At 49.5% G+C, this 27935-nt stretch overlaps 1 protein-coding gene across 5 annotated transcripts in view; it reads left to right on the top strand.

Moving 5' to 3' along the window:
• Window positions 1-25070, top strand: part of zfc3h1 (zinc finger C3H1-type containing) — a 29990-nt gene extending 4920 nt beyond the window's left edge. For 2 of the 5 annotated variants that reach the window (XM_079743291.1, XM_079743289.1), the window contains exons 10-36: window positions 3689-3847; window positions 4441-4578; window positions 4919-5034; window positions 5244-5393; window positions 5708-5882; window positions 6185-6313; window positions 6458-7135; window positions 7700-7809; window positions 7933-8064; window positions 8147-8268; window positions 8532-8636; window positions 11231-11359; window positions 12473-12650; window positions 13696-13882; window positions 14070-14261; window positions 14852-15089; window positions 16191-16296; window positions 16915-17113; window positions 17800-17894; window positions 19100-19207; window positions 20485-20589; window positions 21062-21227; window positions 21543-21643; window positions 21901-22002; window positions 22207-22246; window positions 23102-23164; window positions 23910-25070. In XM_079743291.1, the coding sequence (XP_079599417.1) occupies window positions 3689-3847; window positions 4441-4578; window positions 4919-5034; window positions 5244-5393; window positions 5708-5882; window positions 6185-6313; window positions 6458-7135; window positions 7700-7809; window positions 7933-8064; window positions 8147-8268; window positions 8532-8636; window positions 11231-11359; window positions 12473-12650; window positions 13696-13882; window positions 14070-14261; window positions 14852-15089; window positions 16191-16296; window positions 16915-17113; window positions 17800-17894; window positions 19100-19207; window positions 20485-20589; window positions 21062-21227; window positions 21543-21643; window positions 21901-22002; window positions 22207-22246; window positions 23102-23164; window positions 23910-24047 (4161 nt within the window). In that variant the 3' untranslated portion in view covers window positions 24048-25070. Of the gene's footprint in view, window positions 1-3688; window positions 3848-4440; window positions 4579-4918; window positions 5035-5243; window positions 5394-5707; window positions 5883-6184; window positions 6314-6457; window positions 7136-7699; window positions 7810-7932; window positions 8065-8146; window positions 8269-8531; window positions 8637-11230; window positions 11360-12472; window positions 12651-13695; window positions 13883-14069; window positions 14262-14851; window positions 15090-16190; window positions 16297-16914; window positions 17114-17799; window positions 17895-19099; window positions 19208-20484; window positions 20590-21061; window positions 21228-21542; window positions 21644-21900; window positions 22003-22206; window positions 22247-23101 lie in introns of all 5 variants that reach the window. The other 3 variants (XM_079743288.1, XM_079743287.1, XM_079743290.1) reach the window with 2 other exon arrangements.
• Window positions 25071-27935: the final 2865 nt, after the last annotated feature.

Here is a 27935-nt window from a genome sequence, read left to right as displayed (position 1 = left end):
AGGGTTACCCTAAGGTTACCCTAACCCCATGGCCAACAAGAGGGTCCCTGGGCCGGGGGTATGGCTCTCTATCTGATACCTGATGTTGGTTAGGGTTACCCTAAGGTTACCCTAACCCCATGGCCAACAAGAGGGTCCCTGGGCCGGGGGTATGGCTCTCTATCTGATACCTGATGTTGGTTAGGGTTACCCTAAGGTTACCCTAACCCCATGGCCAACAAGAGGGTCCCTGGGCCGGGGGTATGGCTCTCTATCTGATACCTGATGTTGGTTAGGGTTACCCTAAGGTTACCCTAACCCCATGGCCAACAAGAGGGTCCCTGGGCCGGGGGTATGGCTCTCTATCTGATACCTGATGTTGGTTAGGGTTACCCTAAGGTTACCCTAACCCCATGGCCAACAAGAGGGTCCCTGGGCCGGGGGTATGGCTCTCTATCTGATACCTGATGTTGGTTAGGGTTACCCTAAGGTTACCCTAACCCCATGGCCAACAAGAGGGTCCCTGGGCCGGGGGTATGGCTCTCTATCTGATACCTGATGTTGGTTAGGGTTACCCTAAGGTTACCCTAACCCCATGGCCAACAAGAGGGTCCCTGGGCCGGGGGTATGGCTCTCTATCTGATACCTGATGTTGGTTAGGGTTACCCTAAGGTTACCCTAACCCCATGGCCAACAAGAGGGTCCCTGGGCCGGGGGTATGGCTCTCTATCTGATACCTGATGTTGGTTAGGGTTACCCTAAAGTTACCCTAACCCCATGGCCAACAAGAGGGTCCCTGGGCCGGGGGTATGGCTCTCTATCTGATACCTGATGTTGGTTAGGGTTACCCTAAGGTTACCCTAACCCCATGGCCAACAAGAGGGTCCCTGGGCCGGGGGTATGGCTCTCTATCTGATACCTGATGTTGGTTAGGGTTACCCTAAGGTTACCCTAACCCCATGGCCAACAAGAGGGTCCCTGGGCCGGGGGTATGGCTCTCTATCTGATACCTGATGTTGGTTAGGGTTACCCTAAGGTTACCCTAACCCCATGGCCAACAAGAGGGTCCCTGGGCCGGGGGTATGGCTCTCTATCTGATACCTGATGTTGGTTAGGGTTACCCTAAGGTTACCCTAACCCCATGGCCAACAAGAGGGTCCCTGGGCCGGGGGTATGGCTCTCTATCTGATACCTGATGTTGGTTAGGGTTACCCTAAGGTTACCCTAACCCCATGGCCAACAAGAGGGTCCCTGGGCCGGGGGTATGGCTCTCTATCTGATACCTGATGTTGGTTAGGGTTACCCTAAGGTTACCCTAACCCCATGGCCAACAAGAGGGTCCCTGGGCCGGGGGTATGGCTCTCTATCTGATACCTGATGTTGGTTAGGGTTACCCTAAGGTTACCCTAACCCCATGGCCAACAAGAGGGTCCCTGGGCCGGGGGTATGGCTCTCTATCTGATACCTGATGTTGGTTAGGGTTACCCTAAAGTTACCCTAACCCCATGGCCAACAAGAGGGTCCCTGGGCCGGGGGTATGGCTCTCTATCTGATACCTGATGTTGGTTAGGGTTACCCTAAGGTTACCCTAACCCCATGGCCAACAAGAGGGTCCCTGGGCCGGGGGTATGGCTCTCTATCTGATACCTGATGTTGGTTAGGGTTACCCTAAGGTTACCCTAACCCCATGGCCAACAAGAGGGTCCCTGGGCCGGGGGTATGGCTCTCTATCTGATACCTGATGTTGGTTAGGGTTACCCTAAGGTTACCCTAACCCCATGGCCAACAAGAGGGTCCCTGGGCCGGGGGTATGGCTCTCTATCTGATACCTGATGTTGGTTAGGGTTACCCTAAGGTTACCCTAACCCCATGGCCAACAAGAGGGTCCCTGGGCCGGGGGTATGGCTCTCTATCTGATACCTGATGTTGGTTAGGGTTACCCTAAGGTTACCCTAACCCCATGGCCAACAAGAGGGTCCCTGGGCCGGGGGTATGGCTCTCTATCTGATACCTGATGTTGGTTAGGGTTACCCTAAGGTTACCCTAACCCCATGGCCAACAAGAGGGTCCCTGGGCCGGGGGTATGGCTCTCTATCTGATACCTGATGTTGGTTAGGGTTACCCTAAGGTTACCCTAACCCCATGGCCAACAAGAGGGTCCCTGGGCCGGGGGTATGGCTCTCTATCTGATACCTGATGTTGGTTAGGGTTACCCTAAGGTTACCCTAACCCCATGGCCAACAAGAGGGTCCCTGGGCCGGGGGTATGGCTCTCTATCTGATACCTGATGTTGGTTAGGGTTACCCTAAGGTTACCCTAACCCCATGGCCAACAAGAGGGTCCCTGGGCCGGGGGTATGGCTCTCTATCTGATACCTGATGTTGGTTAGGGTTACCCTAAGGTTACCCTAACCCCATGGCCAACAAGAGGGTCCCTGGGCCGGGGGTATGGCTCTCTATCTGATACCTGATGTTGGTTAGGGTTACCCTAAGGTTACCCTAACCCCATGGCCAACAAGAGGGTCCCTGGGCCGGGGGTATGGCTCTCTATCTGATACCTGATGTTGGTTAGGGTTACCCTAAGGTTACCCTAACCCCATGGCCAACAAGAGGGTCCCTGGGCCGGGGGTATGGCTCTCTATCTGATACCTGATGTTGGTTAGGGTTACCCTAAGGTTACCCTAACCCCATGGCCAACAAGAGGGTCCCTGGGCCGGGGGTATGGCTCTCTATCTGATACCTGATGTTGGTTAGGGTTACCCTAAGGTTACCCTAACCCCATGGCCAACAAGAGGGTCCCTGGGCCGGGGGTATGGCTCTCTATCTGATACCTGATGTTGGTTAGGGTTACCCTAAGGTTACCCTAACCCCATGGTCAACAAGAGGGTCCCTGGGCCGGGGGTATGGCTCTCTATCTGATACCTGATGTTGGTTAGGGTTACCCTAAGGTTACCCTAACCCCATGGCCAACAAGAGGGTCCCTGGGCCGGGGGTATGGCTCTCTATCTGATACCTGATGTTGGTTAGGGTTACCCTAAGGTTACCCTAACCCCATGGCCAACAAGAGGGTCCCTGGGCCGGGGGTATGGCTCTCTATCTGATACCTGATGTTGGTTAGGGTTACCCTAAAGTTACCCTAACCCCATGGCCAACAAGAGGGTCCCTGGGCCGGGGGTATGGCTCTCTATCTGATACCTGATGTTGGTTACGGTTACCCTAAGGTTACCCTAACCCCATGGCCAACAAGAGGGTCCCTGGGCCGGGGGTATGGCTCTCTGTCTCTGTGGCAGTTAGGGTTAGGGTTACCCTAAGGTTACCCTAACCCTAACCCTGGGCCGGGGGTATGGCGCTCTCTGTCTCTGTGGCAGATACCTGATGTTGGTTAGGGTTAGGGTTACCCTAAGGTTACCCTAACCCTAACACCTGATGTTGGGTTAGGGTTAGGGTTACCCTAACCCTAACCCTGATACCTGATGTTGGGTTAGGGTTACCCTAACCCTAACCCTGATACCTGATGTTGTCTGTGTTCCTTTCACCCTCACACCCTGAACTCTCTTACCAGCTTGAGTCATAGGTGCCTTGATCAAAGACGCTGCATAGCCATTGGAACCAAGCAGTCTTTTTTCATTGTATTTTTAACCTTAGGTCACACCTCCAAATGTCTAATGTTTCTGTGTCTGTGTGCCTGTACTATTTCTCTGGCTCTACAGGAGGAGAGCCCAGAAAGCGACCCTCCTTCTCCTAAAGCTCCGGTCCCTGTTGGAGTCCAGCCCAGGGGCAACCTGAGCATGGCCACCCTGAATGCCGTGCCCCAGGCGCGAGCACCCAAGTTCAGCAGAGGCCACCACGTCCCCAGGCCCCCTCTCGTGGTACAACACTGATAGAATTATGGCAAATGAAAACCAAATCAATTCAATTTTTTTTATTTCGTATGGAGAGAAATGGTTATTGGGTTATTTGTAGGAACAATTAGCCGATCAATCGATTAGTTTAGACAGAAATTAATCAAGTACAGTTTTGATATCTATTATTATTGTAAGGCATTAATCAAGTACAAGTAACAAAGATGCTTGCTGCTTATTGTTGCAGTTTATTTGCAATATTTGCTTCATGGGTTATTATAAAAGTAATGCGTCAGATACAGCCATCCCATTTAAGACATCACTTTAGACTCGCATTTGTGTAAACTTGCTATTATTCATGACATTTGAAAGACCATTTTTCAGATCAAGGAATCGGAAATTTATTGTTTGATTAATCGACAACTAAAATAAGTTGCCTCCCTTGTTATGTGTAATATTTAATTATGTTATACATTCAGAAGGGGTGCGCAGAATAAAAACCCTGGGCAACAAAAAGGACAATACTTGGCAAGAGTCAAAGCCCTGTGTTCCTTTAGTGCGCAGGGTAACCAGTGCCATTTGCGTCTGTGGTGTCCGCTCACCGGGATGTCCCTCTCCAGCTGCCCAGACACAGGCCGGTGGTGGTGCAGCTCCACGACTCCGACGACAGCGAATCTGAGCCGGAAGCCTCCAGCTCCACCATGTCCTCCTTCGGGTGCCTGGACCTGATGATCAAGGAGGCCAGGAGGACTGTTGAGGTGGGTGGCATAGTCCATCATCAATTTATACCTATGTGGAGAATCACTGTGTAGGAGAAATCGTCAGGGTGGTTGAGGATTTGTATGTTTAAAGTTGACATATTATACCACCAGTGTGAGTGTGATAAGCCATTACAAGCCGTTTTGAAAATCTGCCTCTGATAACGCAAGTGGGTGTGTCCACCTAGATGTATGACGGATAGTAAAAGAGCTTCTAATGGCTAATCACACTCATACTGCTGGTATAATGTCATGAGGTTTTGAATGTAAAGTGCCCACCCGCCCCATTCTAAGTCGAGCTTCAGTCAGTGATTTGTGGACGTCCTCTGTCATCTTCTAGGCGGCGAAGCCGAAAGCGGTGGTCTCAGAGAAGGAGAACAGCCCACTGAAGACCCCTGAGGCCCTGCCAGAGGCCAAGAAGACGGAGTACCGCAAGCTAAGGGAGGAGATTGCAAGGTATGGTGTTCTCATCTAGTGCTGCAGTAGGCACTCCTGGAACAAAAAAAGAATTTATAGAATTTATTTTTAAACGTTTTTTAATTTGGCTACTTTTTACACCGTTGACCTGGACCAAAAGATAACCCCCTGTTAGAGCATGAGTGTTGGTGTATGAAGCTGACCTGTGTGTGTGTGTGTGTGTGTGTGTGTGTGTGTGTGGCCTCCAGCCGGGAGAAGCAGCGGCTGACCAAGGAGGCGAGTCACAGCCCCATGGGGTCGGCGTCCCCGGCGGCCTCTGACACCGAGATGGACACGTCCTCCAGGGCGTTGGCTGAGCTCCACCTCTCGGCCACAGAGAAGAGGCTCACCAAACACAGGTACGGCCCGCGCCATCGACTCGGTGCCTGAGGGGGGGTAGACAGAGACGCAGAATGGGGGGGGGTCTGCTAAGGTTCTTGGGACATTGGGATTGTACTCCAGATTTCTGCGAGTATTAAATCTTCAGAATAAATGGAACATTTATGCTTAATCAATTCAATTTTGCAGCAAGAACATATGGAGGTTATTCATGTGGCAAAATTTCTCCCTATCCATGTTCAGGGGAGAAAATATATATATATTTTTCTTAACCAAACAAAAATCTCCATTCTCCAGTTAAAAAAAACAAGCATGATTGTGTCGTTCCTCCCAGAGCCATCATGCAGAAGGACGAAGCCATCTTGAGACAGCTGCTCCAACAGGAGCTGAAGAAACGCGAGTCTCTGGCCGCTGCCGAGGGCAAAGTGGCCAAGCTGAGGGAACAGCTGCTTGCCTCGGAGAAGGTTGTCAGCGCCAACCTTACTCTGCTCAAGAAGCTCCAGGAACAGGTGGGCGAAGAATCTCAATGCAGACGCCTGGCCTGGAGCACAGCCAGGAGTCCAACCTTGGTTTGGTGCATGGATAATGCCTTCTGTCCCCATGGCAGTTCCACACTATAGCTTCATGCACTGCAATACATCCCTCCGTCATCTTTTTATACTGAACCCAGAATGAGATCCCGATATACCGGCGTGCTGTAGCTTTTCCATGTACTGATCAGCAATGCTCTGCATTATCTCACTGATGGGCTACCGTCTTCACTGTGGGGATGTTGCAGTTACTTAACGCCCAACCTTTCCGACCTCTGTAGGTGCAGCGTGTGGAACACCGCGTGGCCATAAAGAAGGACCAGGCGGGGAAACTGGAGAAAGAGTTGTCTCAAGCCCAGCTGGCCGCCGGGAGAGGGATCAAGAGGAGACTGGAACCCAACCACTCAATGGTAAACCTCACCCACGTGTCGTACAATCGTTACAGGGTGGTGATACGATGTCTGCACTGGTTTGGAGATTGACTGCGTGTGTGATCACAGGATGTGCTTTGACTGTTTGGTAGTAAACCTTGTCCTGCCCTTGGTTCCCCTCAGTCGGGGAAGCTGTCCAGGCTGGACGGCGGCCCGCATGGCGGCCGCCACTTTGCCGAGCTCATCGCCCAGAAGCAGCGGCTGCAGCAGCTGGAGTCGGAGTACGCTCAGAAGATCCAGAAGCTTAAGGAGACCCAGGCCTTACACAACCGGGCCAGCCTGGCAGAAGCCACCAGGGCCCCCACGCCTCCCCAGCCCCAGCCCCAGCCTCTACCGCAGCCCCCGGCCCCGGCCCAGCCGCCGGCACAGCCCCCCGCCTCCAGCCCCTTCGCCCTGCCCCAGCCCTCCCTGCTCGACCTCTCCCAGGACAAGCTCACCCTGGGCAACGAGGACCCGCCCGACGACGGCGAGGGGGAGCCGGTCCCCGCTGCCGGTCGAGGGGCCCGCCGCCTCTCCCTACGCCAGCAGGGCACCTTCACCAAACCCAAGCTGGAGCAGCCGGGGGGCTCCACACCCGCCGCCAAGAACCCGCCCACTGCCATGGCCAGGCCCACGGCCGCGCCCAGCGCCCAGCCGGCGGCCACGGCCCATGCGGGCTCCACGGGGCCCACGCCGGTGTTCCAGGGCCTGGACGCGGAGGCCCTAAAGGCCCAGTATGAGCTTCAGGTGGAGCTGGGGGAGCTCCTGCAGAGAGAGCTGCGGAAGGCCTGGGAGGACGCGGAGAGCCCGCCCGCTGGAAAGGTAACGTCTCAACCCTCCAGGGCTTCACCTCTTTAAAGGGGACACTATAGCACCAGGTGTGAGCGCGGTTAGCCGTTTCAAGCCTTTTTGAAAATGTACAGCTTCTGACATCACAGGTGGGCGTGTCCACCTAGATGTATGACGGATAGATGAACAGCGTTTGCTACAGTGCACTGGGTAGACTGATCTATCCAGCACACATCTGGGTGGACACGCCCACCTGTGATGTCAGAAGCTGCACATTTTCAAAACGGCTTGTAATGGCTACACACACACACACACACACACACACACACACACACACACACACACACACACACACACACACACACACACACACACACACACACACACACACACACACACACACCTGGTGGTATAATATGTCCCCTTTTTAAAGGCCCTTACAAGACGTTATAGACGGATGATACCTTTTAGAGATAGTAATAGGGGATCATACGGTTTGGGCAACCATTTCGTAATCTTGTCTCTGGTCATTTCCTAACAGCAATGTTTAGCTCTTACACCGTACTTACTGTTGTGTGACGGTATGTTGCTGTACAGGTTATGGTTGTGGACTTGGAGACGGTGACAAGCACAGCAGCGTTGCCAGAACTGAAGCCAGTACCATTTGCACCATATCACAGCCCTCTCCTGGCGTTCAAGGCCTACAGGTTCAGTAGTCTTCCTGGTTCATTGTTGTTTCCTGATGACAGAGCTCAGCAATGAGTCAAGGTTTCAAAGTTGTATTTCAATAGCAGTAAATAAAAATGCTATTCATTGTGTTGATCTCTCAGGTTCAGCCCGTATTACAGGACCAAAGAGAAGTTGTCTCTGAGCTCGGTGACGTACAGCAACACTGTGGAGGCCAAAACCAGCTTCTGTCGCTTCGACCTCACCGGCACCTGCAACGACGATGACTGCCAATGGTGAGGCTTCTTGTAAATGCAAAACAATTTATTTATAAAAACATATTTAGAACACCTTTGGTAATGTGTTTCCCCCGTCCAGGCAACACATGAGGAACTGTATGCTGAGCGGAAACCAGCTGTTTCAGGATATCCTGTCCTACAACCTGCCTCTGATCGGCTGTTCAGAGAGCAGCTCAGACGATGACGTCAGAGTTTCTACAGGTTTGACAAAGCTCTTCAAATTTGTTCCACAGCATGTGCCTTCCAAAACACTTTAATCCCATAATACGGAAAATATCTTACACTGTTCACTTTAAGAAATTATTTAGGAAGGTATTTAAAGTAGCTATGAAACACTTGCCACCTGAAACCTGTATCTTAAAAAATATATATATATATTCACTACATTACATATACCTAAACAAAAAGTATCTTTACAATGACTGACTTAATCTTTCCAAAAAAATCTATTTTTTATTTTCTAGAAAAGTATATCAAGAAGCTGTTTGGCGCCCCTACCAAGGACCGCATGGGCAGCGACCAGAAAGCCGTGCTCCTGGTCAGCAAGGTCAACGAGAGCCAGCGCCACGGTGGGTCATCTCCCCACACACGAGGCCCCAATACAGTGATCCAAGCTGTGAATAGGCATTAGGTTGGGTTAGGGTTAGGGTCATCTCCCCACACACGAGGCCCCAATACAGTGATCCAAGCTGTGAATAGGCATTAGGTTGGGTTAGGGTTAGGGTCCTCTCCCCACACACGAGGCCCCAATACAGTGATCCAAGCTGTGAATAGGCATTAGGTTGGGTTAGGGTTAGGGTCATCTCCCCACACACGAGGCCCCAATACAGTGATCCAAGCTGTGAATAGGCATTAGGTTGGGTTAGGGTAAGGGTCCTCTCCCCACACACGAGGCCCCAATACAGTGATCCAAGCTGTGAATAGGCATTAGGTTGGGTTAGGGTTAGGGTCCTCTCCCCACACACGAGGCCCCAATACAGTGATCCAAGCTGTGAATAGGCATTAGGTTGGGGTAGGGTTAGGGTCATCTCCCCACACACGAGGCCCCAATACAGTGATCCAAGCTGTGAATAGGCATTAGGTTGGGTTAGGGTTAGGGTCCTCTCCCCACACACGAGGCCCCAATACAGTGATCCAAGCTGTGAATAGGCATTAGGTTGGGTTAGGGTTAGGGTCATCTCCCCACACACGAGGCCCCAATACAGTGATCCAAGCTGTGAATAGGCATTAGGTTGGGGTAGGGTTAGGGTCCTCTCCCCACACACGAGGCCCCAATACAGTGATCCAAGCTGTGAATAGGCATTAGGTTGGGGTAGGGTTAGGGTCCTCTCCCCACACACGAGGCCCCAATACAGTGATCCAAGCTGTGAATAGGCATTAGGTTGGGTTAGGGTTAGGGTCCTCTCCCCACACACGAGGCCCCAATACAGTGATCCAAGCTGTGAATAGGCATTAGGTTGGGTTGGGGTTAGGGTCCTCTCCCCACACACGAGGCCCCAATACAGTGATCCAAGCTGTGAATAGGCATTAGGTTGGGGTAGGGTTAGGGTCCTCTCCCCACACACGAGGCCCCAATACAGTAATCCAAGCTGTGAATAGGCATTTGTGTCCGGACGAAAATTTGAATATTCGGAGGAAAGTAGATTTGTGGTGCGTATCTTCCCCTTACTGAATTAGAACCAACAGAGACCACTGCTGCAGAATCCTGTTTTTTACCAACTGATCTTTTTTTATATTTATTTCTACAGTGTTATTTTGATAACATGAAAAAGTAAAAACAGATTATAACGTAGTATTGCTTTGTGGACACCAGTGGCATTTGGATTCACTCAGCCGGTCTCGGTTACAGCTGAAATTGATTGCAGCCTAAAACTTTCAGAACACTTACGAAATAGGAAATTTGAACATTGTGCGATGTTTGATGAAATTGCATGCAAGGCCAAGCTCTATCAATAGTCATCCCACAATCACTATTGTGGGTGACGGATTTGCATCAAACACATTGCTACCGCTTCTTTTCATGTTTATTAAAGAGCTATTTGATATCTTTTGGCCTTGTCTAAACTTTGAAATAGTGCAAAATAAGTGCATTATTTAAACCCTTCTAAAACTATAGTATACTCTTTTATTAAACAAACTCAAGCATTCATATAGTTTTAATTAGGTGAGTGCTGCATGCAGCGCTCAACTATTGTTCTTCACAAGTTTTATTCTTTCTTTCTCTACAAACTTTGGGACCTATCTCCTTCCTCAAATTTTCACCTAGAGACTCCATTCAAATTTGAAATATTCAGAATAGCTTTGAATCCCGTGCTTATCTGATTTTTAAATTATTTTATACTTTTTAAGATATTCTACTTTTAAAATACTATCTTTTTTTTAACATGGGAGTCAATGGGATGAAGGTAGAGCCGTCCTCTGGTACTTCCAACTGTTTAAGACGTAACTAAATCAATTTTCAACCCTTTATCTTCGTTCAAACCATTTAACAAATCTACACACTTCTTCAATAATATCCTAACGGAATTTCAATATCATTTAAAATTTCTTCAGATTCACACTTATTTTCATACCGGCTTCGTTTTCATTTGGTCTCATTGATTCACGTTGACGCTGAAGCGTGAGGACGTTCAGCAGTGTTGCCAGATTGGGTGTTTTTTCTATTGAACTACTTTTAATCACGCACCGGCTTAAACACGCATGCATGCACGCACGCACGCACGCACGCAGTGCATTACAGTTGACCTTTCAGATTCTTCAATTCATTTTACATTTCTGCATTTTTAGCAATGCTTTGCGCTTTTCATTCAGCGGTCACTTTATTTGTTTCCAACCATTTACATTTTCTTAAATGGTGTGCATGTTTATATTGTTTACTCCATTTAGACTTTTGAACTTTTGTTCAAATCCTTTCCCTTGATTTAAGCCATTTAACGTTTCTTTATGTCTTAATCTCTGTGGCTTTATTTAAAAATATTTCCAACGTCACTTTGCACTACAGCACTCACCACATTTTTTGGAAATGCATTTTCTAGTTGAATATAGTATTCAATAGAATTCCATTGACTATAGAGGCACTGAGGCGCACCACATTTTAGAGACTGAATGTTTTATGTGAACAGAAATAGTTCCATCCCTCTCTTCCTGTCTCTCTTTCTCTTAGTCCCCCCATTCACCACCTGTAAGGACATAAGGAGGTGGAGGCCCAAGCAGGCCAGACAGAGGAGCTCTGCTCCTTCTGAGGACAGTGAGGAGGAGAGCCCGGGAGACGCTCCGGCTGCAGGGAAGCACGGTGGGCACCGAACCTTACCACTCTACAATAAGAGCTAGGTCGGAAGCTAGGTAGGTAGAGGTAGCAATCCAATACAGGAGAAGCTAGGTAGGTAGAGGTAGCAATCCAATACAGGAGAAGCTAGGTCGGAAGCTAGGTAGCAATCCAATACAGGAGAAGCTAGGTAGGAAGCTAGGTTGGAAGCTAGGTCGGAAGCTAGGTAGCAATCCAATACAGGAGAAGCTTGGTTGGAAGCTAGGTAGGTAGAGGTAGCAATCCAATACAGGAGAAGCTAGGTCGGAAGCTAGGTCGAAAGATAGGTAGCAATCCAATACAGGAGAAGCTAGGTCGGAAGCTAGGTAGGTAGAGGTAGCAATCCAATACAGGAAAAGCTAGGTTGAAAGCTAGGTAGGTAGAGGTAGCAATCCAATACAAGAGAAGCTAGGTCGAAAGCTAGGTAGCAAACCAATACAGGAGAAGCTAGGTCGGCAGCTAGGTCGGAAGCTAGGTAGCAATCCAATACAGGAGAAGCTAGGTTGGAAGCTAGGTAGGTAGAGGTAGCAATCCAATACAAGAGAAGCTAGGTCGAAAGCTAGGTAGCAATCCAATACAGGAGAAGCTAGGTCGGAAGCTAGGTAGGTAGAGGTAGCAATCCAATACAGGAGAAGCTAGGTCGGAAGCTAGGTCGGAAGCAAGGTCGGAAGCAAGGTCGGAAGCTAGGTCGGTAGAGGTAGCAATCCAATACTGGATTCTGGATACAAGATTTGTCCAGAGACAATTTTTTGATTATTGATTGCTGTCAGGTTGTAAATAGAATTCCATCAAATATGAAGGAAATATTTCCACCAAATATGAAGCTAGGGCAGGCAAACAAATTGCCTGCCCTAGCTTTAATAACCTGTATCTGAGTTCACTGTAAGCCGCTTAGGATCATAGCATCTGCTAAACTTACTGAATGGGAAACGGGAGAGAAACCATTTAATAATGAAAATAAGTTGCCTTCTTTTCATTATTGAATCTGTCTCTCCCTGAGAGCTAGAGCTATGCTAACCCTAACCCTGAGTGCTAGAGCTATGCTAAGCCTAACCCTGAGAGCTAGAGCTATGCTAACCCTAACCCTATTTCCCCCCCCAGTCGAGCGGACCAAGAGCAGGCTGTCGTCCCTGGACGTGTGCGTGGCGCCGGAGGACAGGCGCTACTTCATCAGCGAGACGGACGACATCGCCAACCTGGAGAGCAGCGTGGCAGAGAGCCCCCGCGACGCCCAGCTCTGGATCAAGCTGGCCTTCAGATACCTCAGCCAGAACGACACGTGAGTCAGGCTCCACAGTGTGGGCCGTATGCATCTATGTATATAGGGATTAGGGTTTAACCCTAACCCTAACCCTATGGATATAGGGGTGTTCCCGTCAAAAGCAACCTTCAGACGGGATGGCACCCACAGTTTGGTTCGGGACGGTTTAACTGCGGTTGGACAGCAGTGATACGTTATTATGCACCCTTACACAGCTACCGATAGAATCAGTGATCTGCTGATCGCTGGTCAGGGGTTAGAACGTTAGAGGGGTTAGAACATGGAACAGACTGATCGCTGGTCAGGGGTTAGAACGTTAGAGGGGTTAAAACATGGAACAGACTGATCGCTGGTCAGGGGTTAGAACGTTAGAGGGGTTAGAACATGGAACAGACTGATCGCTGGTCAGGGGTTAGAACGTTAGAGGGGTTAGAACATGGAACAGACTGATCGCTGGTCAGGGGTTAGAACGTTAGAGGGGTTAGAACATGGAACAGACTGATCGCTGGTCAGGGGTTAGAACGTTAGAGGGGTTAGAACATGGAACAGACTGATCACTGGTCAGGGGTTAGAACGTTAGAGGGGTTAGAACATAGAACAGACTGATCGCTGGTCAGTGAACAGTTGTTGGATCCTCCAGTGTAATTGATCACTATAAATCAGCCACCGACCTCAACGCACATTACCTACACAGGCAGGACCAGAGGCCAGAACCAAACCTCAGGTCAACCAATCATCTAAAGCTCATAAGAGCAGCTGTGAACTTGATCATGAAAAGTTGTCATGGTATGTTGCTCGCATGGCTATTTAAAACAGTCCTTATAGACGGAATGTGTACATTGAGCCACTCTGATTAGGCATGCAGAAGCCTTTCAGTATTTAAAGTATAGCATCCACTTAAAATGACTGTGTGACCAGATCTAGGCAGCTAGGCTGGCTAGATGGGACGAGTGGGAGGAGTTCAAAACCGGGTGAAACAAAGCCCCTGGCATGTAAATGTACTGCAAACGGGTTGTGTTCATCCCGTATTAACACTGCCCCCCCCCCCGTATGTTCCCTCCAGCCCTGCCTCAGAGAGCCTGGAGGCCGCTCTCAACACGCTATCCCGTGCCCTTGAGGACAACAGCAGCAACGCTGAGATCTGGTGCCACTACCTGTCCCTGTTCTCGAGACGCGGCAGCTGGAAGGAGGTCCAGGAGATGTGTGAGATGGCTGTGGAGAACGCCCCCGACCCCCAAGTCTGGTGGAGAGTGAGTGCCCCTAATGACCAATAATTACATATATTACAAGGATATAATATAAGTGACAAAATGCATTAAATCCAATTATACACTAAAGCCTGAATCATATCCAATCATCACATCAAGTTAAGTGCAATAGTCAGTTCTACGACACTCCAGGAGTAGTTTGGTCCTAATCTCCCCTCTCTCCCTCCAGTATCTGAACCTGGAGAGCTCGTTCGAGGGGAAGGACTACGTGTGCGACCGGCTTCTGCGCTTCCTCGTTGCCACGGCGACGTTGGACGGCGTCACAGAGAAGCTGTCCTTCCAGCTGCTGGAAGCGCTGCTCTACCGGGTGGACCTGAACATCTTCACCGGCCGCATCGGTGCTGCCCTGGCCATCCTACAGGTGACTGACCTGACCACAGACTCTCCTGTTGTTGGTGGCCTACTGGATAGCATGGCTTATCTTCATAGGCCGGCATCATCCGGCCGTCACCAACCCATTAGTGTCCTGTGCCGACGTTTAGCCTGTGGGCCTTCACCACGGTGGTTAAATAGTAAGCCATTACTAGTTCCTGAAGAGAAGATGGGTCATATCTTAGTCATGTTCTGCTACTGAATGACACTTAGGCCCCAAGTTCAGATGGTTCAGTACAAGTCTTGGATTTGATTGGAACTCTGAACGCTTTGCAACTAACCAATTCAAAACTTTCTTTACCGTGTTCGAAAGCCCCTTCGCCCCCTCGCAAATGTTTGCTCTGTACTCGCTTAATGCTTTAGCTTTAGAACTCTTACTGCAAATGTCAGACATACTAAGTCTTTCTGTGATTATATAGTGCCCATTTTGCGCCTGACTCTAGTGGTCTAGTTGGGCTCGGACCACTGTTAAAAAGAGCAGAGAATAATCCCATGCTCCAAGTATAAACCCGTCTTCCTCCAAAGGCAGTCAAATCAAACAAATCAATGTAATCAGTTTCTTGTTTATTTTCCTACCAGAATTCCTTGAAATTGGTCAGTGAGAGGTGCATCGCGGCGCACCTGACGGCCAGCGACCGCACACTGCTCTGGCTCTCCTACATCCACCTGACGGAGTTCGACTGCCTGCCGTCCAGCCTGTACGACCCGGCCGCCTCGGGCCCTGGCCGGCTGGTCAGCAGGGAGCCCTTCCAGCTGCCCTGGAGGTCTGCCCAGGAAATCAGCACGCCGGCCCAGACCCTGGTGGCTCTGTTCCAAGGTAGCCGGCTCAGAGACGGACCGGGTTGGGTTGGTCATGGGGGCGAGAGTTGGTTTGACTTGGAGTTATTGTGGAACATTGTGACTCCTGGCTGGCTCGCATAATGAGGAATCAAGGCTGTAGGCTCATTCAGAACAAGGGCGTAGATTCCAAGGCCTTCCATTCATCACCTGATCCAGGTTATACGATACCAAAAGGTGCAACTCCTTTGTCCCATCAGCTTACCGTTGTTTTGAAGAAGCCAATCACAAACTGCATACGCCCCCTCTAAGTTGATCAACAGGTTTGATGTGATACCTGGGTTAGATTGGCAAACACAGACCAATTGTTCTGGGTAGGATCTTCTTTTTTTGAATGATACATGAAAGAAGGGCCATTTAATGCTAATCCCTACCCCCGATTGCTTCCCTGATTAATGCTTCAAGAACATTGAGGGGTTAGAGACCGAGGTCTGCCAGGGAGGGGTTTGAGTACAGGATGAAGGTGAAACCATATTAACTCTGACTGAATCAGAACATTCTTCTTCACAACTAAAGAAGTCCCCCTTTGTTCTCTCTGGCGTTAAGAAGTGTCGCACTTCAAACACCTGGATGGACTGAGTTGGGTTCCCTGAACCAATCAGTGAAGAGATCGCCTGATTGGGAAGAAATTAGCCGGGAACGGTGTTAAATATGAATTGGCTCATTCCCGGGAAATTCCACTGAAATAATGGCTCTTGTATCTCACCTACAGCCCATTTTAAGTGGAGCATTAAAGGACAATTCCGGTTTTACAAAATGCGTTATAAAACATGACAAACTGTATTTTGCTACGATACCTGATTTGGAACATCAACGAACACCGCTTACCACTCGGTGAGTTGCACATTTCTGAAGTAGAATGTTTAGGGTTGTTTTAAGGACAGGTTTGTGAATGCCCATAGCCAGCCATTCTGAAGCAGGCAAGGGCGATTCTAAATGAGCCAAATACCCGAGACAGGACCAATAGCCACAATTTTGGTGTCAACCACTCCATTTCATCCTAGACAAACCAGAAAGGGGGCTCAATCTGCTAAATACTGGAATTGTCCATTAAGTGAACGTTGTTTCTCTCCCTGACCAGATGCCATCCTTCAGTGCACGGATGAGAAGTTGCCGGCTGCAGAGAGGGTGACGGCCTGCCTTCCTCTGCACACCAACCTGCTCTACCTCAACCGGTTCCTTGGAAGGTCAGTCTTCCTTGGCTGCCTTGCCTGGCTTCCAAGCCAGCGATGTTATTGCCTTCTTTGGCTCAGATCTAAATATAGTCACGTCCAATATCTAAATAAGTTACCAAATAAAAGAACGTATTCATAATGGTATTTATTAGGGCTGAACGATTAATCAAATTCAAACCGACATTGCGATGTAATAGAAAGCGATATGCAAATCGCAAAGGCTGTGATTAAAAAAAAAAAAAAAAAGGATTTCTTACTTATACTGTCTGGAGATCAGTAATATTTAGATTTTCATTTGTTAATTCAATAGTTAAATAAAGATTTGAGAATGTCAATTCATCTCAACACATCGGCCTGGCCTAAAGGAAAGAGCAGTTTATATGTTGAATGCTTCCAATGTTGTGTTAGTCATACTATAGAATGATTTATTGCTTGTTTAGTAATTAATACAGAACATAAGGAACTTAAAATAAAAAGAATTGCATACTAAATCGCAATATTGGTCGAAATAATCGCAATTAGATAATTTCGCCAAATGGTCCAGCCCTACTGGTCATCATGTCACCAGCCTATATCTCTTATGATGTCAACGTTGGGTGTTCTGGGACTGATCTGTGTGTCCCTCCCCAGGCTGGAGGAGGCGGTGCAGCTGTGCCAGCCCCTGCTTGAGGCGTGTCCCGTGGCGTGCGAGCTGCGGGATGCCCTGGCGGACCTCCACCGTCGCCTGGGCAACGGCGAGCAGGCAGTCACCGTCTGGCTGCACGCGCTGGCCGAGTGTCCCGACAACGCGCAGATCTTCTACCACACCTGCCGCTTCCTCATGGACCAGGTGAGTCCCGCCTTGACTGCCGTTAACCCCCTGGCAACCATGCTGTTCACAGGTTCTCGTCCCACCGGAAGAAACCAGCGCCCCGTTATTGTTTAGGTGTTTTTGTACTAGCTTGAACACAGACTATTCTTGGGCCCCTTCCACACGTAAAAGATTTTTTTGAGAAAACACATCCGTCTTGTGCGTTTGGGCTCACCGTCTTGTGCGTTTGGGCTCACGGTCTCACTGGGCTCACTTTTTTGAAACCATGTCCAGATCAAAACAGCCCTATGCGCTTTCGTGTTCGGATTCGTGTGGACGCGTGATACGCAAACGATGACATCATCACCCCCCACCAACTGGGCGACGTAATGGTTCCGTCAATTTTTTTTTGTTCCATTTGTATTTTTTTTAAATACAGCCCCTTGGTAAATGTAATTACTTACTGACATTAAAAAGTATTTTCTGCTCAATCTAGAAGGTTTAACAACTGCTTCCTCCTCCTCGACCGTATGTTTATACGCAGCGCGCAGCCTTGATGCTCCGTCGACTTCTTCTTCTTTTTTTTGTGGAGAACCAGCGCCACACAGTGGCCTTGAATATATACTACAGCGTTTCTAGAGCTCAAAAAATGTGGAAAACGGAGGGGAAAAGCTTGATTTTCTCCGGTGTGGACGGGGCCTTAAACTGTGTTTCTGTCTGTGTAGGACAAGCCCAGTGCCATCCCACCCCTGTTCGGGGCGTTCTTCCTCTCCCTCTGTGAGGATGAGCAAAACCAGCTGGAGCCCCTGGACATCCTGCGGTGAGGCTTCTCCGCGTCTCTTTATTGTTGGGTTAGAGCTAACCCTAACCCTAACCCTGGACACCCTGCGGTGAGGCTTCTCCACGTCTCTTTATTGTTGGGTTAGGGTTAGGTCTAACCCTAACCCTAACCCTGGACACCCTGCGGTGAGGCTTCTCCACGTCTCTTTATTGTTGGGTTAGGGTTAGGTCTAACCCTAACCCTAACCCTGGACACCTTGCGGTGAGGCTTCTCCACGTCTCTTTATTGTTGGGTTAGGGTTAGGTCTAACCCTAACCCTAACCCTGGACACCTTGCGGTGAGGCTTCTCCACGTCTCTTTATTGTTGGGTTAGGGTTAGGTCTAACCCTAACCCTAACCCTGGACACCCTGCGGTGAGGCTTCTCCACGTCTCTTTATTGTTGGGTTAGGGTTAGGTCTAACCCTAACCCTAACCCTGGACACCCTGCGGTGAGGCTTCTCCACGTCTCTTTATTGTTGGGTTAGGGTTAGGTCTAACCCTAACCCTAACCCTGGACACCCTGCGGTGAGGCTTCTCCACGTCTCTTTATTGTTGGGTTAGGGTTAGGTCTAACCCTGGGTTAGGGTTAGGTCTAACCCTAACCCTAACCCTGGACACCCTGCGGTGAGGCTTCTCCACGTCTCTTTATTGTTGGGTTAGGGTTAGGTCTAACCCTAACCCTAACCCTAACCCTGGACATCCTGCGGTGAGGCTTCTTCACGTCTCTTAATTGTTGGTTAGGCTTAGGGTTAGACCTAACCCTAACCCTAACCCTAACCCTGGACGTCCTGCAGTGAGGCTTCTCCACGTCTCTTTATTGTTGGGTTAGGGTTAGGGCTAACCCTAACAGAGTTAGGGCTAACCCTAACCCTGTTGTTGGTGTTCAGCCCTCAGAAACCATGGCGATACGGAACAGACCCCTACAGTCCTCAGGGGTGTGACCAAGATGAAAAAACATTTACCACTTACCATTTATTGAATGTCTTTATTTGAAAATATATTATTATGTTGTTTAATTTAAGTGAATTATCTGTCTTAACAACCTGGTTGCAGATATTTACAGTGACAAATGTAAAGGCGAGGGGGTATATTCAGCTGCGTACACACCGTGTTCATAGTGCTGGACAAATAAGTAAAAAATTAAGTTGGCTGATCCCAAAACGCTGAATGCTTATTGACCGTTTTGGAATTGTTTTTTTTCCAGACACATCCTTGGCCTCCCGACTTCAGTTATATTGAAGGGATCGATCATCAAGAAGCACCTGGAGGAGAAGCTCCTGCCACAGATGCCCTACCTTCACCTGATCCACTGGTGGGTATCTCGTCTATCCCTCCTTCTTTTCCGTCTTGTTCTCGGTCCCTTGTCTCTTTTCAAGCCCTCCTATATTTCCTCCATATTCTTCTCTCTCTCCTCCCTGTCCCCTATCTCCATGGCAACCTAACAACATACCGTTATGTGTAGTCATCGACCAATGTACAGGCCGGCCGATATTATCGGCCGATAGTTTGGCTTTTTACGTACGTATCAGAATCAGCATTTTTTTAATGGCATGACAGTTCAATAAATGTTCCTTTTTTTAAATTGACTTGTAACATTTCTTATCATCATTGTGTCATTTTTATGATGTAAATTGAGGGAGCAAAAGCAGTATCTGCTCAAGAAAATCGGTATCGGCCTCAAGAAATCCATCTGTGCCGTTCCCTTGTTATGTTGTAACGTTAGAGGGGCTAGAACGTTAGAGGGGTTAGAACGTAGAGGCGTTAGAACGTTAGAGGGGTTAGAACGTTAGAGGGGTTAGAACGTTAGAGGGGTTAGAACGTTAGAGGGGCTAGAACGTTAGAGGGGTTAGAACGTTAGAGGGGTTAGAACGTTAGAGGGGCTAGAACGTTAGAGGGGTTAGAACGTTAGAGGGGTTAGAACGTTAGAGGGGTTAGAACGTTAGAGGGGTTAGAACGTTAGAGGGGTTAGAACGTTAGAGGGGTTAGAACGTTAGAGGGGTTAGAACGTTAGAGGGGTTAGAACGTTAGAGGGGTTAGAACGTTAGAGGGGTTAGAACGTTAGAGGGGTTAGAACGTTAGAGGGGTTAGAACGTTAGAGGGGTTAGAACGTTAGAGGGGTTAGAACGTTAGAGGGGTTAGAACGTTAGAGGGGTTAGAACGTTAGAGGGGTTAGAACGTTAGAGGGGTTAGAACGTTAGAGGGGTTAGAACGTTAGAGGGGCTAGAACGTTAGAGGGGTTAGAACGTTAGAGGGGCTAGAACGTTAGAGGGGTTAGAACGTTAGAGGGGCTAGAACGTTAGAGGGGCTAGAACGTTAGAGGGGATTTATCCACCCATAAATCCGTATGGGTGGATCACTGGTTATGTTGTAACGTTAGAGGGGCTAGAACGTTAGAGGGGTTAGAACGTTAGAGGGGTTAGAACGTTAGAGGGGTTAGAACGTTAGAGGGGCTAGAACGTTAGAGGGGCTAGAACGTTAGAGGGGCTAGAACGTTAGAGGGGCTAGAACGTTAGAGGGGATTTATCCACCCATAAATCCGTATGGGTGGATCACTGGTTATGTTGTAACGCGTGCTGTCTGCCCCTCCAGCCGGTGGCACTGGCTGCAGGGCTCCACGGAGGAGGCGGCCAGCGCCTTTGAGCGGGCGCTGGGGTCAGCCATGCCTCTGGACCTTCTTCATAAGCTCTGGATGGAGTAAGTCGTTCCCCCCCCCCCTAACCCAGCTGGTTAAAACACAGCTACACACTAGACTGATACTGAACTGACCAACTACTGCTAACCAATCTGTCCCCAAAAGGTGAGCTCTCTTGGCTGTTATGTACCAACATCTGTCCACAAAGAAGTCTTTAAACAATAGAATTACTCAAAATAATGATTTGAATATGCCACTGATTTTGGTTTGCGATGTTGGAGAGAAAAGGGCCAGGGTGACTCCCTGGGGTGACTCCCTGCTGTGACTCCCAGTCTGACTCCCTGCTGTGACTCCCAGTCTGACTCCCTGCTGTGACTCCCAGTCTGACTCCCTGCTGTGACTCCCAGTCTGACTCCCTGCTCTGACTCCCAGTCTGACTCCCAGTCTGACTCCCAGTCTGACTCCCTGCTGTGACTCCCAGTCTGACTCCCTGCTGTGACTCCCAGTCTGACTCCCTGCTGTGACTCCTTGCAGCTACCTGCTGTTCAGCAGCTGCCGGCCGGGCGCGGCCCAGGCCTCTAGGGGGCGCTCCAAGGGGCTGTGGGACCTGGTGCATCGCTGCCTGGGCACCGTCCCGTCCCGGCTGGAGGTCCCCTTCAGCCCCGCCCAGTACTGGAGCTGCTACCGCTTCCACAACAAGGCAAGTCCCCCCCCCCCCCATCTGTAGCCTTTATATTGGGGCTACCTCCATGCCGGGACACACTAGTGCTAGCTGACCTGGCCAACCACATGATTCAAAGGATCGTTTGATTTCGGTTTGATTAGTGTGGTTGTGAAGCAGGCCACACTATTATCACCCTCTCATTTCTTTCTAGTATATTTATATTTTCTGAGCATGTGACAATAACAGACATTGAACGCTTGAAGGCTTTAAGTGTCTTCCCACCACCCAGTTTCCATGGGGGTTATACTAGAGCACCTTCCATTGTCTGTTGCTTTTGTCGTGGACGTCCAGGTGGTGAACCATTACCTGAGCTGTTTGCTACCATCCCAGCATGCAATGGTCCTGGAGAAACTTCGCTATGCCATGCCCAACAACGCTGAACTGGGCCTCAGGTTTGTCCTAGAACCGCCGACATGCTTGTTGGGAGCAGAACCGTGGCTATTTTGGAGAGGGGAAATGACCATTGCTTCTCTGTGCGTGTGCGTGTGCGTGCGTGCCTGGTCTCTTCATGGTCCAGAGGTTGCTGACCTGCTATATCATACATGACCAGTTGTTCCCATGTTAGAGCGCGGTCCTCTCCGTGGGTTGTCCTCCGGTTCTGCCCAGAGTCGTGCCTTGTTGTCCAGCTGTGGTTGTGCTCCCGCTCCAGGTTACTGTACCAGGAGTGGCGGGACGGAGGCATGGAACACCTAAAGTTCCAGGCCCGCCTGCTGACCAACAGCCATCCAAAGTGTTTGGCCATCTGGAAAATGTAAGTTGGACTTCTTTTTTATTTAACATGTTCCTCCCTCAATCTCGGTCTGTCTCGTAACCGTATCAAATTTCGGACAGAAAATCTGATGTGCCTGAAAATCTTCTGTGTTCACCAAAAAAAGTATAGGACCATTTCCTTCCAGTATCCCATTTTAATGTTGAATGGACGCTGACCGCATGCTTGCTCTGTGTCTCCTGGCAGAGCCATCGCTGTGGAGTGGGAGCTCAAGGAGCGAGCGGAGGTAAGTCCAACAGCACAGGGGAGGTGGTGGTGGGGTTATAGTGGAGACAGCAGCACATGTCGGCTAGCGGTGGAGCTTAGAAGGGATGTCGAAGCACCTGCACTGTCAAAGGCTGTGACCTGGCACGTGGCCTCCGGTTAAACCGAAAGAGGGCTGGTTATGGTTCCACGTTGCGCAACGTGGCCACGCAGACGCTTCGGCGTAGTCCTGAACCTATATGGTTCTGCGTCGGGTTTTAGTCAGCGGACCAATCACAGCCCTTGCTGCTGCGTCGCCTCAACGGAAGGTTAACATTTTTAGGAGGCACACGTCAGGCACTTGCGGTGGACGCAGGGAGGGTCCGCAAGGACATAAGGGGTCCGTAGCCCCCTTGCGTTGCGTAAACGTGGGACCATAATCAGCTGTTAACAGTGATCCCACACTTATCTCTTACGCCAGTTGAATGTGCATATTGTTCTTTGTCCACCGTGGACGGTGTTCAACGCTTTCCAGAACGCCCCTTGCTCAACTGTCAAATCCTCATGGTCATCATGGTCTTCCTCGTCCTGATGAAGGGTATTCACTATTGGTAACGGCCGGGACTACAGGGACGTCTCTGGGTTGACCAAACTGACCTGCTGCTCATCCTGCTACGGCTTTTTCCCTTTTCCATCTCTTTCTACAACTTTACCTTTTCTCCTTCTTTCTTTCTTTGTTGAATTCTTTGTTTGTTTCTCTTTCTTTTCTGTCTTTGTTTCCGTCTTTTATTCTTTCTGTATTTTTTTCTTTTGTTTCTATGGTTTATTTGTTTCTTTTTTTTCCCATTTTTACTTTCCTTCCTTCCTTCCTTTTCTTCTGCTCATGTTTTTACTGCAGGTGCGTCTCCTGTATCGGCAGGTCCTCCGCCATCTTCCTCTGTGTGCTGCCCTGTGGAAAGATGTAAATCTCTCAACACACACACGCACACACAAACACACGCATATTCAGGCAGTCATCCAGGTGTTACACATAATGCACCTGCCTTCAAATTCAGCCGCTCTCCTTTTTGTTTCAGGTTTGTCTGTTTTTGATCTGCTCATATTGTTGCTCATGGTTTTGACTCCTGTTTTAAAGCCTGATTCACCTGCTGCTCCTCTTCTTCCTGTCTCTCTCTCTATCATTCCCTTGTCTCTCTCCATCTCCTCTCATTCCCTCTATTCCTGTCTCTCTCTATCATTCCCTTGTCTCTCTCCATCTCCTCTCATTCCCTCTCTTCCTGTCTCTCCTCATTCCCTCTCTTCCTGTCTCTCCTCATTCCCTCTCTTCCTGTCTCTCCTCTCATTCCCTCTCTTCCCGTCTCTCTCTCCATCTCTCCTCTACCTGTCTCTCTCTCCATCTCTCCTCTCATCCCCTCCCTTCCTGTCTCTCTCTCATTCCCTCTCTTCCTGTCTCTCTCTCCATCTCTCCTCTCATCCCCTCTCTTCCTGTCTCTCTCCTCTCATCCCCTCCCTTCCTGTCTCTCTCTCATTCCCTCTCTTCCTGTCTCTCTCTCCATCTCTCCTCTCATCCCCTCTCTTCCTGTCTCTCCTCTCATCCCCTCTCTTCCTGTCTCTCCTCTCATCCCCTCTCTTCCTGTCTCTCCTCTCATTCCCTCTCTTCCTGTCTCTCCTCTCATCCCCTCTCTCCCTGTCTCTCTGCTCTCCAGCGCCTGTTGTTCCAAGCGGCGGAGGGAGGTAATTCTGATAAGCTGAGGAAACTGGGGGACAGGTGTCGAGAGCTGGGAGTGAGTCTAAATGAGCCACTAAGTTTAGGCCCCGCCCAAACTCAGGGAGACCATACATGAAGCAGGCTGAGACCCATCCCACCCCTCCCCTCATCCTCCCCATACCATTTATCTTAAGTATAAACAAAGCAATCTATCTTAAGGTTCGACCGACCACTGCCAAGTAAGGTAAAGCAGAATGAGAGGGGAGGGGGGGGCGGGGTGGTGGCTGGGAGAAGGGCGACTCCCCCTCTCCTCCCCCTCTCCTCCCCCTCCTCCTCCTCCTCTCCCCACTCCTCCCCCCTCCTGCAGCCAATGAGGGGGGCACCGCTTCGGCACGGAGGCCAATGAACTTCCTCTGATTGTCAGAACTCTCAGGCTGCTAGTGTCAGCCTCCCATCGCGACCGTAAGTATAGTCCCTGCTCGGGGACTCGGCTGCCTTGTTAGCCTGTCGTTTTAATTCCTCTGTCTCCCCCCCCCTCCATCCCCTCCCACCCCCCACCTCCTCGTTGTGTTTTCTGTATTGTATTGTCCCTTGTGGATTTTTGCTTTCTATTATCCTTTCTGCCTGGGTGGGGGTGGGTGGCGTTCGGACAGACCGCCGTCACCTCACTGTGGCTTTATTTCAAATACCGTGTGTTTTTAAAGGAGCTATTTACCCCCCCCCCCCCTTTGCTAGTGATGCTGCTGCCACTCTTTTTATTTTTTTCCGGCCCGTGTCCATGGAATAACAATTGACAATTTATCTGGCGTTTTTTAAGTAACCAAACAAGGGCGGGTGGGGGAGGGGGTTGGAATTGGCCGCTGCTAGTATTCTGTCATGGTATTAGTGAGACTGACGCCAAGACTGCACAATGCTGTGACTGTCGTCTACCAGCCGACCAATGGGGGTGGCCCTTTTAGACGAGGGGCACTAGTCATCGGGCGGAGGAGCCGGTCAGGAGCTCGTCCAATCCTTTTTTTGTTTTTTGTTTTTATTGTTTTGGTTGAAATTATATTATCATCAATGAAAAAAGTATTAGTCGGGAACGGAGGGCTCACTTCCTTCCAATGATCTTTTTTTGTATGTTTGAAAATGTTTATTAAATTATTTTCTAATGAAAGTTTTGTCTCGTGTTTTTATTTCATTTTGTCACACAAACCATGAGCCGCAGAGTGGAGGATTATCAGGGTTAGGGTTTTATTACGGGTCCTGGTAAAGGTTACATTCACCTCGGTACACTTATTGCCATGGTGGTGAGCAAATCGCATCGTTTCAGACATTGCAGTCTTCTTTTAAGAGTCTCATCCCTCATATAAGGCGGGTTTCAAGTTCTGATGAGACCGCTGAACTCTGTTATACTATGTGGCAAAAGCCTTGATATAATCTTAACTAGTTTTGACAAGGAGTCTGTCTTGAGGGTTTTAATGAAACCCTTCATTCAAACGATGGAGTGCACGATAAATGAGTTATTTTACATATATTTATATATAGCCATGTCATTTTTCTCATTCGTATATTCATGGTCTTGTTAAAAACCTTTTAGTAATTGATGGGCATCTTCTATTTGACCGAATGGTAATGGTAGTCTGTGCTTATCTTTATATTTTATGAGGTCTATGAAAACCTTTTGTAGTTTAATGTTTTCATATCGCTTGATCCTTTTTAATTGTACCAACTCAAATTGCATATTTATTCAAAGAAAATCACAATAGTTATGACCTTGTCCTAATTGATCAGGGGGCTGAGACCAGTCCGCAAAGACTGCTCAAACCATTAATAAAAACATCTTCATCAATTGCTTCTCAAGGTCCATTGCAATGACTTCACAAGAATTATTGTCCCGGTCATCTTGTCAAGTTAAATCAAACGGACAAAAACACTTCTGCCAGGCATTTTAAATTAAAATAACCTTAATTTGTCCACAATGAAACCCTTGGTTAATAAAGTCGAACAGGAACACATGAAAGTGATTTAAATGAACTGTGGATGAGACGTGAACTGACTGGACACGAATTGCGTGGGAAGTTTATTAACGCAATGACTGGAAACCTTGTTTCCATTTCCCTTTGCTTTGGTTGTACGTGTGTGATCACAATGTGTACGTAGTTCAAGACGAAACATTCCTCGAGGGAAAACATTTGTCTTTTATCAGTCAAGATATTCTATTTGAACACACACACACACAGCACCTGGAGCATTACGTAGAGATTGACCTGGAAACAATTCCTTCTGAAAATAACGCATTTGTGAGCCTGTCTGTGCACCATCGGGGGGGGGGGGGGTCAGTGTTTCCCATCTCCAGGTCGGCCCTGGCATGGGGCCGCCCCCTGCAGGTGGAGGAGGGCGCAGAGCAGGGCGTCCAGCACGGCAGCCAGGGCTGAGAGGAGGAGGGACAGAGCCCCTCCCGCCGGCTCTAGGGGGGGGGCGGTCCAACCCATGACAGAGGATCCCTCGGCCAACCAGAGCACAGCTTCTGCCGCGGAGAGCGCGGCGTTGACCAGCAGCAGGCAGGTGACGGCGTGCGTGTTGACGAGCGCCGTCCGGTCCCGCTGGGTCGTCGTGTTCCTGTCTCGCTGGCGGCGGAGGACCAGCCCGTGGACGGCCGCCAGAAGCAGGTACCCGGCGCAGCTGAGAGCGACCCGGGCCGCGTCGGGTTCCCAAAAGCGCCTCCTCCCCGTGCGGACGGAGCCGTCGAGGCCGCCCTCGTCCAGGACGACCCGCACGTACGCTGTCAGAACCAGCGCGGCGCTGCCGGCCAGGACGACGGCCACCAGAACGGAAGAGGCGGCCCCTAGCAGCCGCCACACCCCTGGAGTCGCGGACCGGGTCGCCCGGAGGCTCCTGTGCTCCCACGCCACGGCCGTCATCAGGAGCACCACGCAGCCCTGGGAGGGGGGCAGGAACAGCAGCCGCGCCCCCCAGCACGGTCGCTGCAGACCGGGGAGAACCGCGGCGCTGTGGGGATCCTCTGCCAGGGCCAGGCCGGCTCCCCAGAGCCCCCAGAGCAGACGCAGGGAGAACAGGGCGGCCAGGAGGAGACGCCGGGCTGCGGTGGTTCTACACCCGGCGCTGGGGCGGAGCACCAGGGTCAGAGCCAGGCCGCTGATGGCCACGGAGGGGAAGAAGACGGCCCAGACACAGAAGTGATCCATCCAGGGAGGAGAAAAGCCCAGAGGAAGCCCTGCAGGAAACACAAAGGAATGGGATCTTGCTGTCGCTGAATAACATAACATAACAGCTCGAATGTGCAATTGATTTTCTTTAATCTACAAATGAATTGTATCAATTTAAAGCAGTTTAGTGTTCTGTTTATTGGATTAGATTTTGGCTGCATTTGACAGCGTTTACACAGCCAACAACCCTGGGATGTTGTGGTTTCTGCGTGGTGCCTTTGTTCTAGTGTTCCAGTGGTTTCACATGAGCCTGGAGGGACGGGGTGATGAGCAGACTTGAGTTCTGCTCTCCATAACGCAGGCCTCACCTCTGGGTCAGTGTACTCTCTCAGAACACAGTTTCCTTGTCAGGTCATCAACATATAAAGAGTCATAGATTAAAGCCGGGGTAGGCAATGTATTTTAGCAGCATATTTGTTGAATTTGTTGAATCCTGACCCCAATCAATCATTTTTTTTGGACAAAAGAAAACACTATGCTACCTGCACACATTCGGCCTGTGCACTCATTGCACAACACCAGGGAAGCTTTGTTGTGTAGTTGCATTGTGAAGAGAGAGAGCAGAAGAACGCAGGTTTGTGAAAATAAATATGCAGAAAAGTTGCTCCTCAATTGAGAGGATGAGTCAACTCGAAACAGATATTCTCACCCCATAAAGGCTGAAGGATGGCTATGCCATTTCTAAAAGAAGTAGCAGGTCTTCAATCTTCCTTGCAGCACCCTTAAATAAGAAGTGAGATTAATGGAGTTTTTAATGGGATTAAGTGGATGCTTGTCTTGGCATACCGTTCTCTCTCCTGCAGGGGCACATG

This window comes from Pollachius pollachius (assembly GCF_949987615.1).
Source record: "Pollachius pollachius genome assembly, chromosome: 9".
Taxonomy (NCBI): domain Eukaryota; kingdom Metazoa; phylum Chordata; class Actinopteri; order Gadiformes; family Gadidae; genus Pollachius; species Pollachius pollachius.
This window is presented reverse-complemented; position numbering and strand designations above follow the sequence as displayed.